At 39.2% G+C, this 20318-nt stretch overlaps 1 protein-coding gene across 1 annotated transcript in view; it reads right to left on the bottom strand.

Annotated features, from left to right (window-relative positions):
• Positions 1 to 20318, bottom strand: part of GRHL2 (grainyhead like transcription factor 2) — a 199707-nt gene that overhangs the window by 43928 nt on the left and 135461 nt on the right. Inside the window, exons 9-11 of the mRNA XM_033203375.1 lie at positions 15695 to 15853; positions 2643 to 2730; positions 1996 to 2135 (exon numbers count right to left, since the gene is read on the bottom strand). Of these exons, the coding sequence (XP_033059266.1) occupies positions 1996 to 2135; positions 2643 to 2730; positions 15695 to 15853 (387 nt within the window). The remainder of the gene's footprint in view (positions 1 to 1995; positions 2136 to 2642; positions 2731 to 15694; positions 15854 to 20318) is intronic.

Genomic DNA, 20318 nt, shown 5'->3' with positions numbered 1-20318 from the left:
AGTCCCTAGCCACTGTCCAAGCTCCTTTCCTTCAGCTAAGCTAGCTGATCAATCACAGGATAGTCACAGGTTGTTCTAGGACAGCTGAGTGTGTTCCTTTGTTACCAGAAACTCAGGGCAGGCTTCTTCATTGACCCCTCCTCTCCAAATCGAAGGCCATGGGAGAAGGCTGAGAGCACTGAGGAAGGCCTTCAGATATACAGGGGGATATACAGGCAGGATATACAGGGGGATATACAGGCAGGATATACAGGGGGGTGCTGATTGGGCTGCCTGGCAAATGCTGAAACCAACAGACTGAAACATCTGCACTTTCCTTCTGATTCTGCCTCAGGCTGACAGCCAGGCTCATGACACCCGGGGACAGGAGAGGTCAGTGGACTGACAGTCAAGAGCAGCCAGATAGGGCCACTTTTCCTCTTCAGATTAATTTACACTTTGTATATTTTGGAGAAATCTTGCCAAGAGAACAGGTCAGGTTGTTAGCTTTGACATGGAACTGAGGCCGGAGTCATGACAGTAAACTAAACAATAAGAGCAATTTAACTCAATTATCCCTTCTTCTGGAAGGCATAGAAACCTAGCTCCATAAAATCCCATGAGGCACCGACAGTGCAGAAATAAATCATCACCATGGTCTTGGGAATTAAAAAAAAGTAGGTACTGGCACGCTTATCTTGATAAATTATAAAATTCCTCCTCCCCACTTTGTGTCCTTGTTCTTATCCAACAAGTAAGACAGGATGAAAATGTTAAGTCGGTTTTAATGTTAATGTGTTTTCAGAAACAGCTATAGGCATTTTATTACCATGTTGGGTCATGAATAACAACAAAAAAGCCGTGGTTGTAGAGTTGCTCTGTCTCATGAATCTAATGAAAGAACACAGAATACTGGGGGACAAAATATATCTAAAAGAGAAAGTAAAGCCAGTAGTGATTTCTCTTCCTACACTAAGGTCAATTCCAATGAGTGTTTGCATGCTTAGAATGGAAGAAAAACTTAAATGTGTCAGTATGTTCCTATTTCTCAAAACAGATGTTTCCTCAAAGAACTTTGGGTTTAAAAGAAAACTCATTGAATCAAAAATTCGTTAAAACCCAATTGATTTGGTGAAAAACAATTCTGGTTAATGCTAAGGAAATAATTATTTTTTTCCTTTTTCACACAATTTTTTGTTTATCACATAACAGAAATAATACTAAAAACGAAAACAAAAAATCAGCCATATCTCATAACCCTGTAAAAAGTGTTGCAATTTTTCTTGCTCCCTTCAAATTCAGTTATATATTTTGGGATCATAATATGAACACAAATTACTATTCTACTTTTTTTTTCCACGGAACATTATCATAACTAGGTCCCATGTTGCTATGTAGTTTCCATAATTAAAATTTTAGTGACTGCATAATATTCCATCAACTTGAACTACCACAGTGAGTTAATTATTGGACATTTACGTTAGTTTGAAATATTTCATTTCACTTGTAGATATAACTAGGAGACAGAAATTGTTTCTTAAGGGGGCTTGTCTACAACCTCATTTTTATTTTGATGTGAAATGATTTACCTATTAAATGGGAACTTTTTATTTACTAAATTTGTTGAGTTTTATTTAAGCTGAGACTCCCCTTGTGCAACTTTATGAAGTTATAGGTGCAGTTCAACTTCCCACCATTAGGTGGAGCTCTATTGTGTCAGGATAATCCCTGCCATGACAAAGCTGACAGAACAAAACTTACAGGTTATCAGCCTTCTCGCTTTCCTTCTCTTCCACGCTTTGTCAACACTTCACTAATATCAGCTTACTCTCCTCTTCGACTTAGTTTCCTCTCCTGAGACATTCCTTTCTATAAAAATGCATTTACTATAGGGAATGACATTGACTTTTTCTCTAGTGAATGGAAGGTAAGTTATTTTTAAGGTCAACACTGTCTTGAAATGCCCTACCTTCCCTGTGGATGGATGGGAGGTGGGCGTTAGCTGGTAGGTCATACCTGTCCAGTCCTCTGCAGGTTTGCAAAGTGAACATCAGGTATGAAGAGAACTGGCTGTGAGTGGAGATCAGGCATGGTTTTGAAGTAGGTGATGTCACTCTTCTTCTGTAAAGGTATGGCGGCCAACTTCCCATCAGAGGCTGGATGGGATCACAAAACTCATAAATGAGAGAGTCATATATGACTAAGAACTCTCAACTCTAAGTCCTAGTCTTAAAGTCCACGATTTTCTCCTAGGAAGCTTTCTGAATACCATAGATGTGAACACACTTTGACACCTCCCACCACCTCATCCCAGCAAAACCAGCAGGAGCATGGACTTCAAGTGAGCACTCTTGAGGTGAAGCTCGACACCCCTCACACCCTCCTGTCCCTTCATGCACCCAAGATTCCTTGTCTGCAGAAGGAGGATGCTGGTCTCCACATTATTACAAAGTCCTTCCTAGCTCAAACACACTGTGCTCATGTGATTCTATTTGCTTTTCACAGGGATAATCAATCACCCTGTCTCCACTGCCAGGGGAAAGCAAACCATGCCTTGCATGTATGTAGTTTTACCTGCAACCCACTTCTTCCACCTGTTCCCCCAGTGGACACAGCCCACCTGCAGTCTTTTAGAAAGCGACATTAGTCTCAGTGAAACTCACAGCTGTTACATTGAGTTTGGGAGGCCTGGCCTTTCCCTTTCTTCCTGTTCTGCTTCCGCTCTTCATCTCGGATTTTTCTTTCTGCTCCCTGATAGGAAAAAAAAAATACAGACAATGCCAGGCATATTAGCAGAGCATGCAAAAGTCATGTCACACATAAGTCATGAGGATATGAAACAATACAGGGGAGAAGGAAACCAGGCAGCCCCATTTCCATTCCTCTGGCAAGGTTGGGCTTTGGCTCTGAAAGCCAAGACCACTCATAAGTCTACACCACATTTGTGTCCTGTGAGTGATCCTGCATCTCCCAGATTTTCTCTCCTTTTTTGGTATCTTTCCTATTTAAAGAAATTCAGTTTTGTATCCATATGGAAAGAATCAACACAGTTCGCTAAACCAATGAAACCCGTTAAGTGACTTTAGTGATTATAATAAAATGTCAGAAGATGAATCATTGACCCATTATATTTATTCCTAGACATAGAGAGGGTTTTAAAGTGTGAATTCCCTATAAAATGTTTCCTTTGCTTTCCTTTTAAACTTTAAAAAATTATTACAGTGGTGGAAATGAAAGAAGCCATAAGGAAACCACACAAGATGTAGGACTACTTTGTACATGTAAGTACGGTTTTTGTTTTTGTTTTAATATTTCCATATGTTCTTAGAGATAGTGCTCATTCAACCAAATAGAAAAATGTTTAGTCTATTAAACTCCTTTCTGCTCCTCTATTTTTGCAATTTGCCTTTTTCATGGGCTCCTCTTGCCAAATCGCCAAATCACCAAATCACATCCTACTTAACCATTTGACCACCACCCTATATCTCTTTACTTCATGGCCTCTAATGATGCCCTATCTTTTCTCTTTGGTTATTTCTCTCTATGAGCTTTGCTAACTCATTTTCTTTTCCTTATCCCCCAAATACAGACATTCCAAAATGGATTCCTTTTCCTTGCTCTATCTCTACTCTTGCCGTGGAAGAATTAATCTGTATCTTCGTTTTCACAAGGCACTAGGCAGGTGACACTCTGATCAACATCTCCCACCTAAACTCCTTCCCTAAGTTTCAGATTCATGTTTACAGTTCTTGCCCATTGTGGTGGCATATTTAGGGAGCAGCAATGCATAGAATGGCCAGCAACCGGCCAGGCGCGGTGGCTCAAGCCTGTAATCCCAGCACTTTGGGAGGCCGAGACGGGCGGATCACGAGGTCAGGAGATCAAGACCATCCTGGCTAACACGGTGAAACCTCGTCTCTACTAAAAATACAAAAACTAGCCGGGCGAGGTGGTGGGCGCCTGTAGTCCCAGCTACTCGGGAGGCTGAGGCAGGAGAATGGCGTAAATCCGGGAGGCAGAGCTTGCAGTGAGCTGAGATCCGGCCACTGCACTCCAGCCCGGGCGACAGAGCGAGACTCCACCTCACAAAAAAAAAAAAAAAAAAAGAATGGCCAGCAACCTTTCACCCTTCCAAAATTGTCCCCAAATCATCACATATAAAACAGATAGATTTAACAATATAAAAATTTAATCCTTCTGTATGTAAACAAATCAATTAAAAGACAAAGGAAAGGTTGGCAAAAATACTTGCAATAAAATATCACATAAAATGTCAAATCCTTAATATATAAATAATGATTCAAATTTTAAAAATAGCTAACATACTAATAGAACAATGGACAAGAGTCATGAAATAGGCAATTCACAGACAAAGACACACACATGGTTTGAATTATTACAGAACAATGAGATATATTTTTTGCTTATCAAATTGGCTTTTGTAGAAAAGCAGATTCCCAATTCTGGCCAGCATGACGCCATGACACAGTGAGAATTTATGGTCAATGAAGGCTTCACAGAAGAGATGGCTTATGGCTTTAAACTAATTTTTGGAGAATGAGTAATAATAGCTAACTCTGTGCCAGGGAATTTCTAAGAGCTTTACATAATAGAATTGAAATAGCTTAATATTTTAACCAGATCATTTAAATGTGCATTTTTATATTTTAAAAACTACCAAATGGAATAATTATTTTACTTACTACCAAAGGGGGGAATTTTATAGCGCTTCATATGAAGTTTTGAATTGTCACTGACACTTGCAGATCACAGAAATTCACAGCAAAAGGGGCATAAAATATAAAACTATCTGCTAGGGAAATCTCTTCCTGATATATAAAGGTTTTGTACAGTTTTGTGCTAGAAAACATATTTTCAAAAAATGAAATGCGAAATGCACAGATACAGTCTTCAATTGGATGTGAGACATAAGCAAAGGGGTTCTTCAAAATACTAAAGTCTGTAATAGGAGCTATTTTTTTATTGGGTCCATGTAAGGCATTTTTCTACGTGCTTGGGGCTCTGTACAATATAACATTTAATAGAAATAAAATTTAGATTTTGTTAACCTGTATAAATTATAGCTGCCCCCAGAAACACCCCAAGTTGGGTCAAGGAATTTGATTTCTGAGTTAATGTTTTACTTTGTACTATTTATGAGGAAAGGGAAAATAATGAATCTGTTTCAAGATTTATACAGAAGCATACCTCAGAGGTACTACGGGTTCAGTTCCAGACCCCCATAAAAAATAAATATTGAAATAAAAAGAGCCACACTTTTTTTTAATTTCCCAGTGAATAGAGAGGTTATGTGTGCACTATAGTGTATCAAGAGTGCAATAGCATTATGTCTTAAAAATGTACATATCTTAATTTAAAAATATTCATTGCTAAAAAAATACACACTGAAACTTTAGCAAGTTGCAATCTTTTGCTAATAGATGGTCTTACCTTGATGTTGATAGCTGCTGACTGATCAGGGTGGGTTGCTAAAGGCTGGGGTGGCTGTAACAATTTCTTACAATAAGACAAAAATGAAGTTTGATGCATCAATTAACTCTTCCTTTCAGGAAAGATTTCTCTATAACATGTGATGCTGTCTGATAGCACTTTACCCACAGTAGGACTTCTTTCAAAATTGGAATCAATCCTCCCAAGCACTGCTGCTGCTTTATCAACTAAGTTTATGTAATATTCTAAATTCTTTGTTGTCATTCCAACAGTGTTCACAGCCTCTTCACCAGTAGTAGATTCTATCTCACTTTCTTTGCTCATCCATAAGATGCAACTCCTCATATGTTTCTTATGAGATTGCAGCAATTCAATCACATCTTTAGGCTCCACTTCTAGTTCTAATCTTGCTGTTTCCATCACATCTGCAGTTACTTCCTCTACTGAAGTATTGAACACCTCAAAGTCATCCATGAGGGCTGGAATCAACTTCTTCCAAACTCCTGTTAATGCTAATATTTTGACCTCCTCCCATGAATCATGAATGTTTTTAATGGCATCTAAAATGGTGAATTCTTTCCAAAAGGACTTCAACTTACTTTGCCCAGAAGCATCAGTGGAATCACTATCTACAGCAGCAACAGCCTTACCAAACACATTTCTTAAATAAAAAGACTGGAAAATCAAAATTATTTCTCAATCCATGGACTGTAGAATGGATGTTGTTGTGTTAGCAGTCATGAAAACAATATTAATCTTTTTGTACATCTCCATCAGAGCTCTTAGGTGACTGGGAACATTGTCAATTAAAAGGGATCTTTTTTTTCCTGAGCAGTAGGTCTCAACAGTGGGCTTAAAATTAAGCCCACCAAAAACACATAAGCTGTCATCCAGGCTTTGTTGTTTTATTTACAGAGCACAAGCAGACCAGATATAGCAAGATTTTTAAGGACCCTAGGATTTTTGGAATGGTAAATGAGCACTGACTTCAACTTAAAGACAGCAGCTGTGCTAGCCCTTAATGAGAAAGTCAGCCTCTCCTTTGAGGTTTCAAAGTCAGGCATTGACTTCTCTCTGGCTATGAAAGTCCTAGGTGACATCTCCCAATAGAAGGCTATTTGCTCTACAATGAAAATCTGTTGTTTAGTATAGCCACCTTCATCAATGATCTTAGTTACATCTTCTGTATAACTTGCTGCAGCTTCTACATCAGCACTTGCTGTTTAATCTTGCACATTTATGTTATGGAGATGGTTTCTTTGCTTGAATCTTATGAAGTGATCTCTGCTAGCTTCAAACTTTTCTTCTGCAACTTCCTCATCTCTCTCAACCTTCATAGAGTTGAAAAGACTTAGGGCCTTGCTCTGGATTAGGCTTTGGCCTAAGGGAATGTTGTGGCTGGTTTAATCTTCTGTCCAGACCACTAAAACTTTCTCCACAACAGCAGTAGGGCAATTTCACTTTCTTATCATTTGTGTGTTCACTGGAGTAGCACTTTTAATTTCCTTCAAGAACTTTTCCTTTGCATTTGCACCTTGGCTAACTGATACAAGAGGCCCAGCTCTTGGCCTGTGTCAGCTTTTGATATGCCTTCCTCCCTAAGCTTAATTATTTCTAGCTTTTGATTAAAGTGAGAGAAATGCAATTGTTCCTTTCACTTGAACACTCAGGGACCACTGTAGGTTTATTAATTGGCTTGGTTTCATATTGTTCTGTCTCAGGCAATAGGAAGACCAAAGGAAGAGAGGGAGAGAGACTAGGGAATGGCTGGTTGATGGAGCAATCAGAACATACACAACCCTGATCAATTAAGTTCACCATCTTATATGGGTGCAGTTGGAGGTGCCCCAAACAATTACAATAGTAACACCAATGATCACTGATCACAAACATGACAGATATAATAATAATGAAAATGTTTCAAATGTCGAGAGAATCACCAAAATGTGACACAGAGACACGAACACATTCTGTTTGCAAAATGGAGCTGACAGACTTGATCGATACAGGGTTGTTACAAACCTTCCATTTGTAAAAACTTGCTTTCTGTGAAACATAATAAAGCAAAGCACAATAAAATGAGGTAAGCCTGTATGTTCAATGTAGAATTTAGCAAAGTCACCTGCTTATTATTTTTCAGGCACTCTTTTATATGCCAAACCCAAAGAATTAACATAAAACATAGAGTATCTATAAAGCAGATGGTGGCCCTTCTGCAAAAGAAATTTCCTGCCCAGAATGCCCAGCTATCATCATGACAAAACAATTTTGATAATATCCACTCAAGAGAACCACAATTCTTACTTCTAGAATAATGCTTTTGACTTCACAGTGACCCCGGGAAGCTTCGATACATTCCATTAAAGTAAAGAAAACACTCCTTGAGCAAGACCTTCCAAGTATTCCACCTCTTTCTATGACTCTTTGTGACCTGAGACTTTGATAAAATATTCTTTCCACCGTTATTAAAGTGCAAAAGTCTAGTTCTTCCAGAAGAGAATAATTTGTTACAAATACTAAATTCGTCATTTGAAAATAATTCCCTCCATCTAAATGTTCACTCTACAGTGTTAAATTTGGAAAATATATCTGAAAAATTCCTGCCCATATTGTGATCATTTTTGCCACCACTTGAGAGGTGATGGCTGTCTTTGTTTTTTATTTAACACTTAAGTTGCTCCTGTACATGTATTTTGAGAATGTGGCTTTATTTCTCAGTTTTTCCAACATGAGTAGCTATTGTTTGCAGTAACACAAAATCTTCACGAAAGATTGTGAAAGAATTTAATGTTAGCATAAAGATATGCACATAGGTATCTATATAGGTAGGTATATAAACAGATTCCGAAGTTTTAAAATGTATTAACACATGCATTTCAATAGAAGTATCTTAATACTGAGTATGGTTAGGGAAGCCCTTTATTTTCATCTGCAGTCTCACAGATGTGAGATTAATTACAATTGATTAATTAATTGATTAATTTGAAATCAAGCTGGAGAACTGTAAATAGTGCAGAATTCCATCTCTTGAAAACTAGACTGTGATGAGAAAAATGCATGGTTTTAAAACGGAATAGCCCTCAACTCTTTTACCTGAAAGGATAAGTCAAATTGGGCATTTGTATTTACACACCCATTTGAAAAGTATACAAATTAAACTTTTATATCTCTTTTTAATCTCCCAGGAATCAGTTTTACTTGGATTTTGAAATTAGAGTGCAAAAATGATGACAAATTACAGCAAAAGATTTTGGGTCTAGTTTGTTAAAGAAATTGACAGTAATTTTGATGAATATACCCTGTAAGACCCGTGGCATTTCTTCCTTATGAGTTTCCTGACACACCCCACTCCAACCCTTAACATCAGGATGTGTAACTTCCTGCTAGAACCTCTTGACATCACTACTTACTTGGAATAAATGCTTATCATTTATCTGGCATTCTCCAACCATTTTCTTTTATTTAGCACTGACATTTACTAGACTGATATGCAAAATAGGAGCTACTGGAAATGCCACCTACTTTCTGATTGGCAAAGTATTTGTTGACATAGTCCTTCCCAGTTTTTATGCATATTTACAAACATGTTCACACAAATAAGTGGTTCTTTCAACCATTTCTTTCCTTGCCACAGATTACCCTCTTAGCACGACTTCAGGAAACAACTGCTTTGGAAAAATCCATACAATCATCTTTTTCACCGTCTCCCTTCTACAGGTTAAAATAACTGAATGAAAATGTATAAAACTATTTTCAAACAAAAGGTATAATCAATCAGTAATTGTATCTGCCCTCTTAGTGTCTCATAGTCCCTCTCATTCTAGGACTTAGGTGAACAACAACATAACATTCGCTGTACATTATGCATGCTTTTATTCTTTGTTTTTCTTATTATTTATTACATTAACACTAAGTCTTCTCTCTCACTTTCAATTCCAGCTACCAAAGTGAATATGAATGGATTGCCAGGTTCCTCTATCCAATTATTTCCCCTCTTTCTCCTCATCTCTAACTTTATTCTTTATTTCCAAGAAGGGGATTCATGGAGGGGGATTCTACAGTCTCCCCCGGAATATCTGAAATAAGGTAAGGGAATTCAAATTATTTAAATGCTCCCTTATTTGTGCTTTAAAAAATTGTCTGTTACACATCATTTGAAAATGTTTAATATGCTGAATTAAAGACATAAGCTGATTTTTTTGGTTTTGTTTTGTTTCTAAAGCCTACCTTGGCTCTTTGTTGAGGTTTTGAAATGCCAGTTGTCATTTTGGTATTTTATATATAAAGTTATTTATCAATTCCAGGAGAATGAGTTTGAAATTAGACCTAGATTTGCATCTAACTACTCCGCATTCTCACTGTGTGTCTCTGGACAAATTGCTTATGCTGTCTGTACCTTTGATATTTCACCATTCCTATACAACTGTGTCTATTGATTTAACAGGCCTCTGTAAACTGTCATGGAAACTTCTCTACTGTCTTGGAAACTGTCCTACTGATTGCTGTGTCATGGAAACTGTCCTACTATGTACTGTCCTACTGTGTACTGTGAACTGTCCTACTGTGTACTGTCCTACTGTGTACTGTGAACTGTCCTACTGTGTACTGTAAACTGTCCTACTATGTACTGTCCTACTGTGTACTGTGAACTGTCCTACTCTGTACTGTCCTACTGTGTACTGTGAACTGTCCTACTGTGTACTGTCCTACTGTGTACTGTAAACTGTCCTACTATGTACTGTCCTACTGTGTGTGTACTGTGAACTGTCCTACTGTGTACTGTCCTACTGTGAACTGTCCTACTGTGTAGTGTCCTACTGTGTACTGTGAACTGTCATACTGTGTACTGTCCTACTATGTACTGTGAACTGTCCTACTATGTACTGTCCTACTGTGTACCATGAACTGTTCTCCTGTGTACTGTCCTACTGTGTACTGTGAACTGTTCTACTGTGTACTGTCCTACTGTGTACTGTCCTACTGTGTACTGTGAACTGTCATACTGTGTACTGTCCTACTGTGAACTGTCCTACTGTGTAGTGTCCTACTGTGTACTGTGAACTGTCCTACTATGTACTGTCCTACTGTGTACTGTGAACTGTTCTACTGTGTACTGTCCTACTGTGTACTGTGAACTGTTCTACTGTGTACTGTCCTACTGCGTACTGTAAACTGTTCTACTGTGTACTGTCCTACTGTGTACTGTGAACTGTCCTACTGTGTACTGTGAACTGTCATACTGTGTACTGTCCTACTGTGAACTGTCCTACTGTGTAGTGTCCTACTGTGTACTGTGGACTGTCATACTGTGTACTGTCCTACTGTGTACTGTGAACTGTCCTACTATGTACTGTCTTACTGTGTACTGTGAACTGTTCTACTGTGTACCGTCCTACTGTGTACCATGAACTGTTCTCCTGTGTACTCTCCTACTGTGTACTGTGAACTGTTCTACTGTGTACTGTCCTACTGTGTACTGTCCTACTGTGAACTGTCCTACTGTGTAGTGTCCTACTGTGTACTGTGAACCGTCCTACTATGTACTGTCCTACTGTGTACTGTGAACCGTTCTACTGTGTACTGTCCTACTGTGTACTGTGAACCGTTCTACTGTGTACTGTCCTACTGTGTACTGTGAACGTTCTACTGTGTACTGTCCTACTGTGTACTGTGAACTGTTCTACTGTGTACTGTCCTACTGTGTACTGTGAACTGTTCTACTGTGTACTGTCCTACTGTGTACTGCCCTACTGTGTACTGTGAACTGTCCTACTGTGTACTGTGAACTGTCCTACTATGTACTGTCTTACTGTGTACTATGAACTGTTCTACTGTGTACCGTCCTACTGTGTACCATGAACTGTTCTCCTGTGTACTCTCCTACTGTGTACTGTGAACTGTTCTACTGTGTACTGTCCTACTGTATACTGTCCTACTGTGAACTGTCCTACTGTGTAGTGTCCTACTGTGTACTGTGAACTGTCCTACTGTGTACTGTGAACTGTTCTACTGTGTACTGTCCTACTGTGTACTGTGAACTGTTCTACTGTGTACTGTCCTACTGTGTACTGTGAACTGTTCTACTGTGTACTGTCCTACTGTGTACTGTGAACTGTTCTACTGTGTACTGTCCTACTGTGTACTGCCCTACTGTGTACTGTGAACTGTCCTACTGTGTACTGTGAACTGTTCTACTGTGTACTGTTGTACTGTGTACTGTGTGCTGTGAACTGTCCTACTGTGTACTGTCCTACTGTGTACTGTGAACTGTCCTATGTGAACTGTCCTACTGTGTACTGTGAACTGTTCTACTGTGTACTGTCCTACTGTGTACTGTGAACTGTTCTACTGTGTACTGTCCTACTGTGTACTGTGAACTGTCCTATGTGAACTGTCCTACTGTGTACTGTGAACTGTCCTATGTGAACTGTCCTACTGTGTACTGTGAACTGTCCTACTGTGTACTGTCCTACTGTGTACTGTGAACTGTCCTATGTGAACTGTCCTACTGTGTACTGTGAACTGTTCTACCGTGTACTGTCATACTGTGTACTGTGTACTGTGTACTGTGAACTGCCTTACTGTGAACTGTCCTACTGTGTACTCTGAACTGTCCTAAACTGTTCTATTGTGTACTGTCCTACTGTCCTACCAGTGTCATGGAAACTGTCCTATTTATTGCTGTGCTGCTCTGATGGCTGGATGATTGGCATTAACTGAAATCATCATGGCCTGAAAGGCCGTTGAGACTTTAGGGATATTTACTGCTATGCCGTATGTCCCTAACCCCTATGCAGTTCTTGTTTACGTGTTTTCTTTCTGTTTTCCTGACCATCTCTGCTTTCTCCTGCCACTGCTAAACCAGAACTCTCAGACATGTTAATAGTATTAAACCTTTAATACAACTGACTGCAGCACCTGTAAGAGTGATGGGCTCAATTAACGGCATTTGCAGTGCCTTGGATAAGACTGGAGACTATTACTCTAAGTGATGTAACTCAGGAATGGAAAACCAAATATCATATGTTCTCACTGATATGTGAGAGGTAAGTTACGAGGATCCAAAGCCATAAGAATGATACAATGGACTTTGGGGACTTCTGGGGAAAAGTGGGAGGGGGTTGAGGGATAAAAGACTACAAATATGGTACAGTGTGTACTGCTCAGGTGATAGGCACACCAAAATCTCACAAATCACCACTAAAGAGCTTACTCATGTAACCAAATACCACATGTACCCCAACAACTTATGGAAAAATAATTTTAAAAAAGAGTGATGGGCAACAGTGAACTGGCTACTAATATCTTCTTCCTGTTCCTCTCTCTCCCCAGCATCTAATATGAAGTACTATCCTTTCACTCACAGTTAATCTCTATAAGCAGCTAGTCAACTTATTTTATTGCTCATATACCCTTCCTATCCTTCCCAGTTTTAAAACAATTGTACGATGTCTACCTTGTCAGAATATACTGTCACACTGTCTCCGCCATCATTTAGAATTAGATCTACAGGTAAATAGATCCTGAATGCGCACCACCCATCGTTTTACCAATGTCTTTACAATAATATTGCTTGTCTAAATTGTGTTCACTACTAGAGTCCCTGAGAAGCAATATTCTCTGGATGTTGGGGATTTATTTTGTTTGTGCCTGCAGTCTTTATACTTCAAAGTCAATTAGGCTGTGTATAAAATCCTTGGCCCACATTTTCTTTACTTGATTACCTTAAATATCATTGTCTTCTGACAAGGTGTTGCTGTTGAAAAGTTTGATAATCAAATTTTCCTTATAAGTGATTTAATATTTATTTTATTTACTTAGAGGCCCAAAGAAAATTATTTTCTTTTTTCAAAAAGTCCAATAACTTAACTATTTTGTATTGGTTATAGTGGATCAATTTTCCCAAGTGCGTGGTGGACTGTTTAAATACATATACTTTCTGTTTAAGGTTTTGCTTAGAGAATATGTATTTAAATGCATATTTAAAGCAATGTATTTTTAGTATTCCATCCCCCCACTTTTTTTCCTCAAAGATTCCTATTATATGTATATTGGATTTTTTTTTTTTTTTTTAAGATAGGTCTTGCTCTGTCACCCAGGCTGGAGCATAGGTCACCACAACTTCAAACTCCTGGAGTCAAGCAATCCTCCTGCCTCAGCCTCCCGAGTACCTAGAACTGCAGACATGCATCACTGAACCTGGCTAGTTTTTACATTTTTTTGTAGAGACAGGGGTCTCAATTTATTGCCTAAACTGATCTCGAGCTCCTGGACTCATGTGATCCTTCCAACTTGGCCTCCCAAAGTGCTGGGATTACAGGGATGAGCCACGCACCCAGTCTATATTACATCTCCTTTACCTTTCTGCTATATCTGTATTTTCTCTCACACCTCTTTCTTCATTTCCTTTGATTTTAAAAATTTTGTTGTTTCCTAGCTTGTTTTCTTAAAGCATTATCTTTTATATTTATTTACTCTTGTGTTGATTCTAGCATAGTTTTTATTTCTAATCCATTTTAATCTTTTATTTCTAAATTCCCTGACTTCCATCTCATCTTTTTCAAGTCATTCTATTTTCTACACATCTCAAGTTGATTTTTTCAAATTGAGATTTATGTTGATCTTCATAGCGTCCATTATTTCCTTAATTTCATTTAGCTTATTTTGAAATGTTAGGCTACAGTTTTCACCTGTTTTGTGGGCCTGTCTTTTTGAAAGGCATTCATTATTCATAGGGAAGTCAGTCTGATCTTAATCTCTTTTTTCATAAAACATTGTATGGGATTCAACTGCTTTTTCTTTTCTGTTGGTCATTTTCAAGTGAAATGAGTGAGCCAGGATTTCTTCTAGTTTCGTGGCTCCCAGGATCCCCATCTGGTGTGTTCACAAAGTGATACAAATATAGTCAGATTTTCTGAGATCTGCCTACTCTGTATCCCTTCCCATCTTCCTCTTCATTTTCATTTTGACCTCTTTCCTTTTCACCTTTTTTTTTTTTTCAACTCAGCTTGGACTTTACTCCGAGAATTTCTTTTTTTTTTTTCCAGAGCAGGATTTTGTCTTAGAAGGGAACTTTAGTTTCTGACTTCCCAGAGTTCATAGAGCCCAAAACATTTCAATGATCAGTCCTCTTACATTCACTGGCAAAGTAGAATCCACTAGATCTGTACCCTCCCACCCAGGTCTCACATGCTGTCCTGAGACAGCCCACTGCACTTTCCAGTGAGTACTTTGGACAACTTTGTAGGTTTCCTGTTCTTTGGCTATCAAGTGGCCCCATTACTTTCCCTCACAAACGTTGATATCACACAGGCTTTGAAATTGTTGATGCTTGGTCCCATTCATATTTGGGATTTGTGAGGATTTCCCGTCACCTAATCACAGGGTTTTAAGTTTTTCTGTTCAAATTTTTCAACTCTTTTGGGGTGGGATTCAGGGAGATTCAAAGTACATGTTTACTGAGTGCATATGTACTAATGAACTTATTTTATAAGTGCTATTTCCATTCCAAAAAGTCCTAGATGTGCTCCCATTTAACCCATAAAATAATAACGGATGCACTGATATGCTCTGGGACAGGGTCTACGCCCAGTAAAGAGTATTAATCTGTTATTTGAACTATCTCATTGGGTCAAACTTACAACACAATGTGTTATAGACTAAAGTTTGTGTGCCCCCAAAATTCATATGTTGGACTCCCAATTCCCAATGTGATGGTATTTGGAGGTGAAATTTGGGGGAGGTAATTGGGTTTAGACGAGGTCATGAGGGTAGAGTCCTTATGATAAAATTTGTGTCCTTAGCAAAAGAGACACCAGAGAGCTTGTGCACATGCTCGCTCTCTATGCCATGTGAGGACACAGTGAGAAGGCAGCTGTCTGCAAGCCAGGAAGCGAGCCCTTACTAAGATCCAAATTAGCTGACATGTTGACCTTGGACTTTCCAGCCTCTAGAACTTTGAGGAATACATTTCAGTTGTTTAAGCCACCCGGTCTACGGTTTTTTGTTATAGCAGCCTGAGCTAAGAAACAGTCAGTCATTAACTTAGTGATAAAAATGATAAACTGAAAAAAAAAAATACAGTTGACTGAAGACTTCCTTTCATTCTCAGGAACTGAGAATGAAAGATTACCACTCCCACTGTGATGAGTAAAGTGACTATTTTGACACCACTAGACAAGTGAAGGTGACAAGGAAGAAATGCCATTAGAAGTAATATGTAATAACAAAGATACCATTATAAAAACCTGTCATCTTTACTCACTTTGTCACAGAAGACCTTGATCTGGCAATAAGCTCTATGAATGGGTTTATTGCTACGATTGTTATAACTGTATGTGTCAATCTGAATCATCAAAGGAAGTCCTTTCACCCCTTTTTGGGAGGAGAAATCTGTACTCAAGCAATTCACGGTGATGAAAATCTGAGGGAAACAGAAAGAAAAGGTTCACAAGTCACCATAAAAAGAATGTACAATAAATGCATAAACTTTAGACTTTAAGTCAAAATACTAAACAACCCCATAAGGATAATTGAAGAATATTTTGATATTCTTTTCACATAAAAACATGCTGAGCATAAAACATATAATTTATAATTATACATTATTTTTGAAATCTGCTTTCATATTTAATCTTGAAACAGACCATTTAAATTGCTTTCTTGGAAGTATATCAGCAAAGTCTTATTTTTTTTTAAACATGCATAAGTGGCCTGGGTAAAACACTGTTTCCTCAACACATCAAAGTTGCCACTTCTAATAGTTATATCAGTTATTCTAATTTCTGACCTGTGGAATAAAAAAAAAAAAAATCAGATAACACCTTCCTTTGCAAATTACTGCATCGAAACCTAGTTATTTGTTTATATATCTGTCTGTCTTCCTTGATTATGAAGCATGCAATTTGGGACCACTTATTATTTTTATATTACTGGTACCTCGTGCCTGGAGGAAAATAAGCACTCAATAAACATTAGATGAGTGAATCACTGAGTTTATCTGCAGAAAGCCTACTAGATTGGGAGTCAGATGCCCCAGCCCCAGCTGTAACATTAACCAGCTAAGAAACCTTACACGAGTCACTTAACGTCTTCAGATTTCAATTTTCCCTTTAGGATCCCTCCCTGCAGGACAAAATGTAGCTACATATATACTTCCATGTTAGTGAAAAAGTAAAAGATTGTTAAATGTAAGATCTGAAACAGGAGAGAGAAAATATAGTGGATATAGTGAAGGTATCAACATCCTCACCTGACAGCACAGGGCATCAAGAGATGTAAAAGAAATCACACAAATTCAAAAAAATGGAAACTCCAGGAAATTAATAAGATTATAGTGTTGACCAACAAAAGAACTAAAAATAATTATCTTATTTTATTATAAAATTTGGTAAGAAGAGAGGGAGGAGTGTAAATGAGCTAAAATTCTCCTCATTTCACATAGTGGATGGCAGGCCATTGATACCATTTAAGAGTGATTTATCACAGAATGGAGGTATCAGTGTAGCACCCAGGTTTACATGGTAACTACACTGATGATGAAGAGGTGGTTTCTGGGGAGGCCCAGGCACACTGTATTATACTCTTGGTACTATTTTCGTTTGATGCCACATGTATTCTTTTTATTTAAAATAAAATGTTGAATTATTTATTGCTTTAAAATTGTACAATTATGTGTTCTGAAAACTATTTCATTCGATGTACTATTTAATGCTTGTCTTATTTGATTCCCTGGATTTTCCATTCACCTTTAAGCCTTGGACCTGAAGTCCATCACACCACAGCGACACCATGGAGAGCAGCCCTCGAGGAAGGAAAACCATGAGAAACAGACTGCATGTGAAAGGCTTTTCAGCCGGGCGTGGTGGCTCTTGCCTATAACCCCAGCACTTTGGAAGGCTGAGGCAGAAGAATCACCTGAGCTCAGGAGTTTGAGATCAGCCTGGGCAACATAGTGAGATCCCATCTCTACAAAAACTTTAAAAATCAACCGAGTGTAGTGGTGCATCCCTCTAGTCCCAGCTATTTGGGAGGCTGAGATGGGAGTATTGCCTGAGCCCGGGAGTTTGAAGCTGCAGTGAGCTGAGATCGTGCCACTACCCTCCCAGCCTGGGTGACAGAGCGAGATCCTATCTCTAAATAAATAAATAAATAAATAAAAGCCTTTTGAAATTTTGATGTAACTACTAGGCCCGATCTAGTTCATTTCAAACCCAAAGCCTGTAGGCTTTTGGCAATCCAGGCATCTCATTTTTAGTGCTACATCTCTAGAAACCTCATTTTTATTTTATTTTTGAGCTCCTCATCTGGCACGGAGGAATGTCTTAGTGGGGTACCACATCCACACCAGTCAGGCCAGATGACAGGGCTTAGTGACAGGTTGATTACAGCAACCCTATGCCCTGACCCCTAGGCTCTCACACTTCCAGTCACTCTCTGAAAACAAGTGCCCAACAATGATCTAATTATGCCAACAAATCTAGCAAACTAAGGTACAACATGAGGACCATCAGTAATAAAATTGTACTGTAGATGGGAGGTCGGGAGAAAAAGAAAAAATATATATATTGTATATGGAATCCATGCTAAATGAGTAGATTTTAGCTGCTCTTGTCAAAAACAAAAAGAAATGGGTAACTGTGTGAGACGGTGGATATGAGATGACAGATAAAGTATCTACATGTATTCCATAACATCATGCTGTGTATCTTAAATATACACCATGAAAAGTTGCTTTAAAAAAAGATGATCTAACTACCAATATATTCATTTCCTTCATTCATTTCTTTAATTCATGTGTTCACTCATTCAGTCTGTAAACATCCACACAAGCCCACAATGGGTCAAACACAACATTAGATACAGGGGATAGAAAAGAAACCCAAAACCCTGCTTCATGGAGCTGACAGTCCAAGAGGGAGACAGATGAGTGATCCAGCAGTGACCAACACAGAGTCATCCTCTGTGTTGTGTGTACAGAGAGGCAGGTGTGTACAGAAGCCCCAGGAAGACAAAACAGAGCCCTGGGCTTGGAGAACACTAGTGAAATACAAACCCAAACATTCACTGGGCTTAGAGCAGCGGCCTGACAAGGACTGAGGAACAGTAAAGAAAAAGAGAATGACTAAAGATGCAAATGTCAGGTGATTCACAGGAACTGAGTGATGAAGATTACTAAGAAAGAACACACAGGCTGAGTGCGATGGCTCACGCCTCAGCCTCAGTAATCCCAGCACTTTGAGAGGCCGAGGTGAGTCAATCACCAGAGGTTAGGAGTTCGAGACCAGCCCAGCCAACATGGTGGAACCCCATCTCTACTAAAAATACAAAAATTAGCTGGGTGTGGTGGCAGGATCCTGTAATCCCAGCTACTCGGGAGGCTGAGGCAGGAGAATCTCTTGAACCTGGGAGGTGGAGGTTTGCAGTGAGCCGAGATTGTGCCATTGCATTCCAGCCTGGGCAACAGGAGCAAAACTCGAAAGGAAGGAAGGAAGGAAGGAAGGAAGGAAGGAAGGAGGGAGGGAGGGAGGGAGGGAGGGAGGGAAGGAAGGAAGGGAGGGAGGGAGAGAGAGAGGGAGGGAGGGAGGAAGAGAGGGAGAGAGAGAGAGGGGAGGGAGGGAGAGAGAGGGGGGGAGGGAGGGAGGAAGGGAGGGAGAGAGAGACAGGAAGGAAGGAAGGAGAGAAAGAAAGAAAGAAAAGAGAGGGAGGGAGGGAGGGAAGGAAGAAGGGAGGGAGAGAGAGAGACAGGAAGGTAGGAAGGAAGGAAGGAAGGAAGGAGGAAGGAAGGAAAGAGAGAAAGAAAGAGAGAAAGAAAAGAGAGGGAGGAGGGAGGGAAGGAAGGAAGAAAGGAAGGAAGGAAGTGAGGGAGGGAAAGAGAAAGAAAGAAAGAAAGAAAGAAAGAAGAAAGAAAGAAAGAAAGAAAGAAAGAAAGAAAGAAAGAAAGAAAACAAGCTATGTCTGATTCTCCTACTGATTTTCCATAGTATAAGTATTTTGCCCACTACAGCCACACAGACAGAAAATACTATTACTGTCCCTGGAGAAGCCCTAATGGCAGAGAATTTTTATTTAACAGTCATTTATGCAACAAATATTTTTGAAGTGCCTACCAAGTTCCTGAGGCTGTGCTAGGCGCTAGCATAGATGCATTGGTTATGGTTCCTGCAACCACAGAAGTCAGGGATGATTGAGAGAGAACGTATGATGATGCTCTAAAGATAACAGCTTCATCAAACACTAACCTTTAGGTTATGAAAAAGTACACTTTTCAGAGAACACCTGAAAAACATCTTGGCCAGACTGTATAAACGCAGCTGTATGTCAGCAAAGCAAATGATCGCTCTGGTGAGGTATGCAGTTGTTCATCATTTTGGCCACGTCCTTCATAGAGATCTTCCTGCTGGTGGCCATAATCACAGGAGTCTTAACACAGACTGGTTATTTTCCACTCCTCATAAAGCCTGCCTAGAACTACAGGAGCCAGAGGAGAAAAGTGTTCTGATGAATATTTCCTAAGCTATTAAGATTCATGGTTGGCTCACTGATTTAACCACGTGTCACTCACAGTGGACATACACTCAGACAGGCAGGAAGCAATATTAAATGTGGTCTTATCAGCTCAAGTCTCAACTAAGAGCTGAAGTGATGGAGTGTGAATATTTACAAGGACCATTTAAGTGGGACAGACCCACTAGATCCACTGAAATAACTGCTTACTGGCAATATACTATAATACATAGACCAAATTTTCCCTGGAGGAGTTATAAAAACCAATCACCCAGTAGAGATGGTCTTTAAAGGTCAAATGAGCTACCACACATCAGTCTTCACCGGGAGACACTTAGGCTGGGTTCTCTCAATAGAGAGAGGTCCTTAGCAGAAGCTCTAAT

The sequence above is a fragment of the Trachypithecus francoisi genome, unplaced genomic scaffold, assembly GCF_009764315.1.
Source record: "Trachypithecus francoisi isolate TF-2019V2 unplaced genomic scaffold, Tfra_2.0 Lachesis_group7, whole genome shotgun sequence".
Classification (NCBI taxonomy): Eukaryota; Metazoa; Chordata; class Mammalia; order Primates; family Cercopithecidae; genus Trachypithecus; species Trachypithecus francoisi.
Note: the sequence above shows the minus strand (reverse complement) of the source record. Positions and strands in the feature narration are given on the sequence as shown.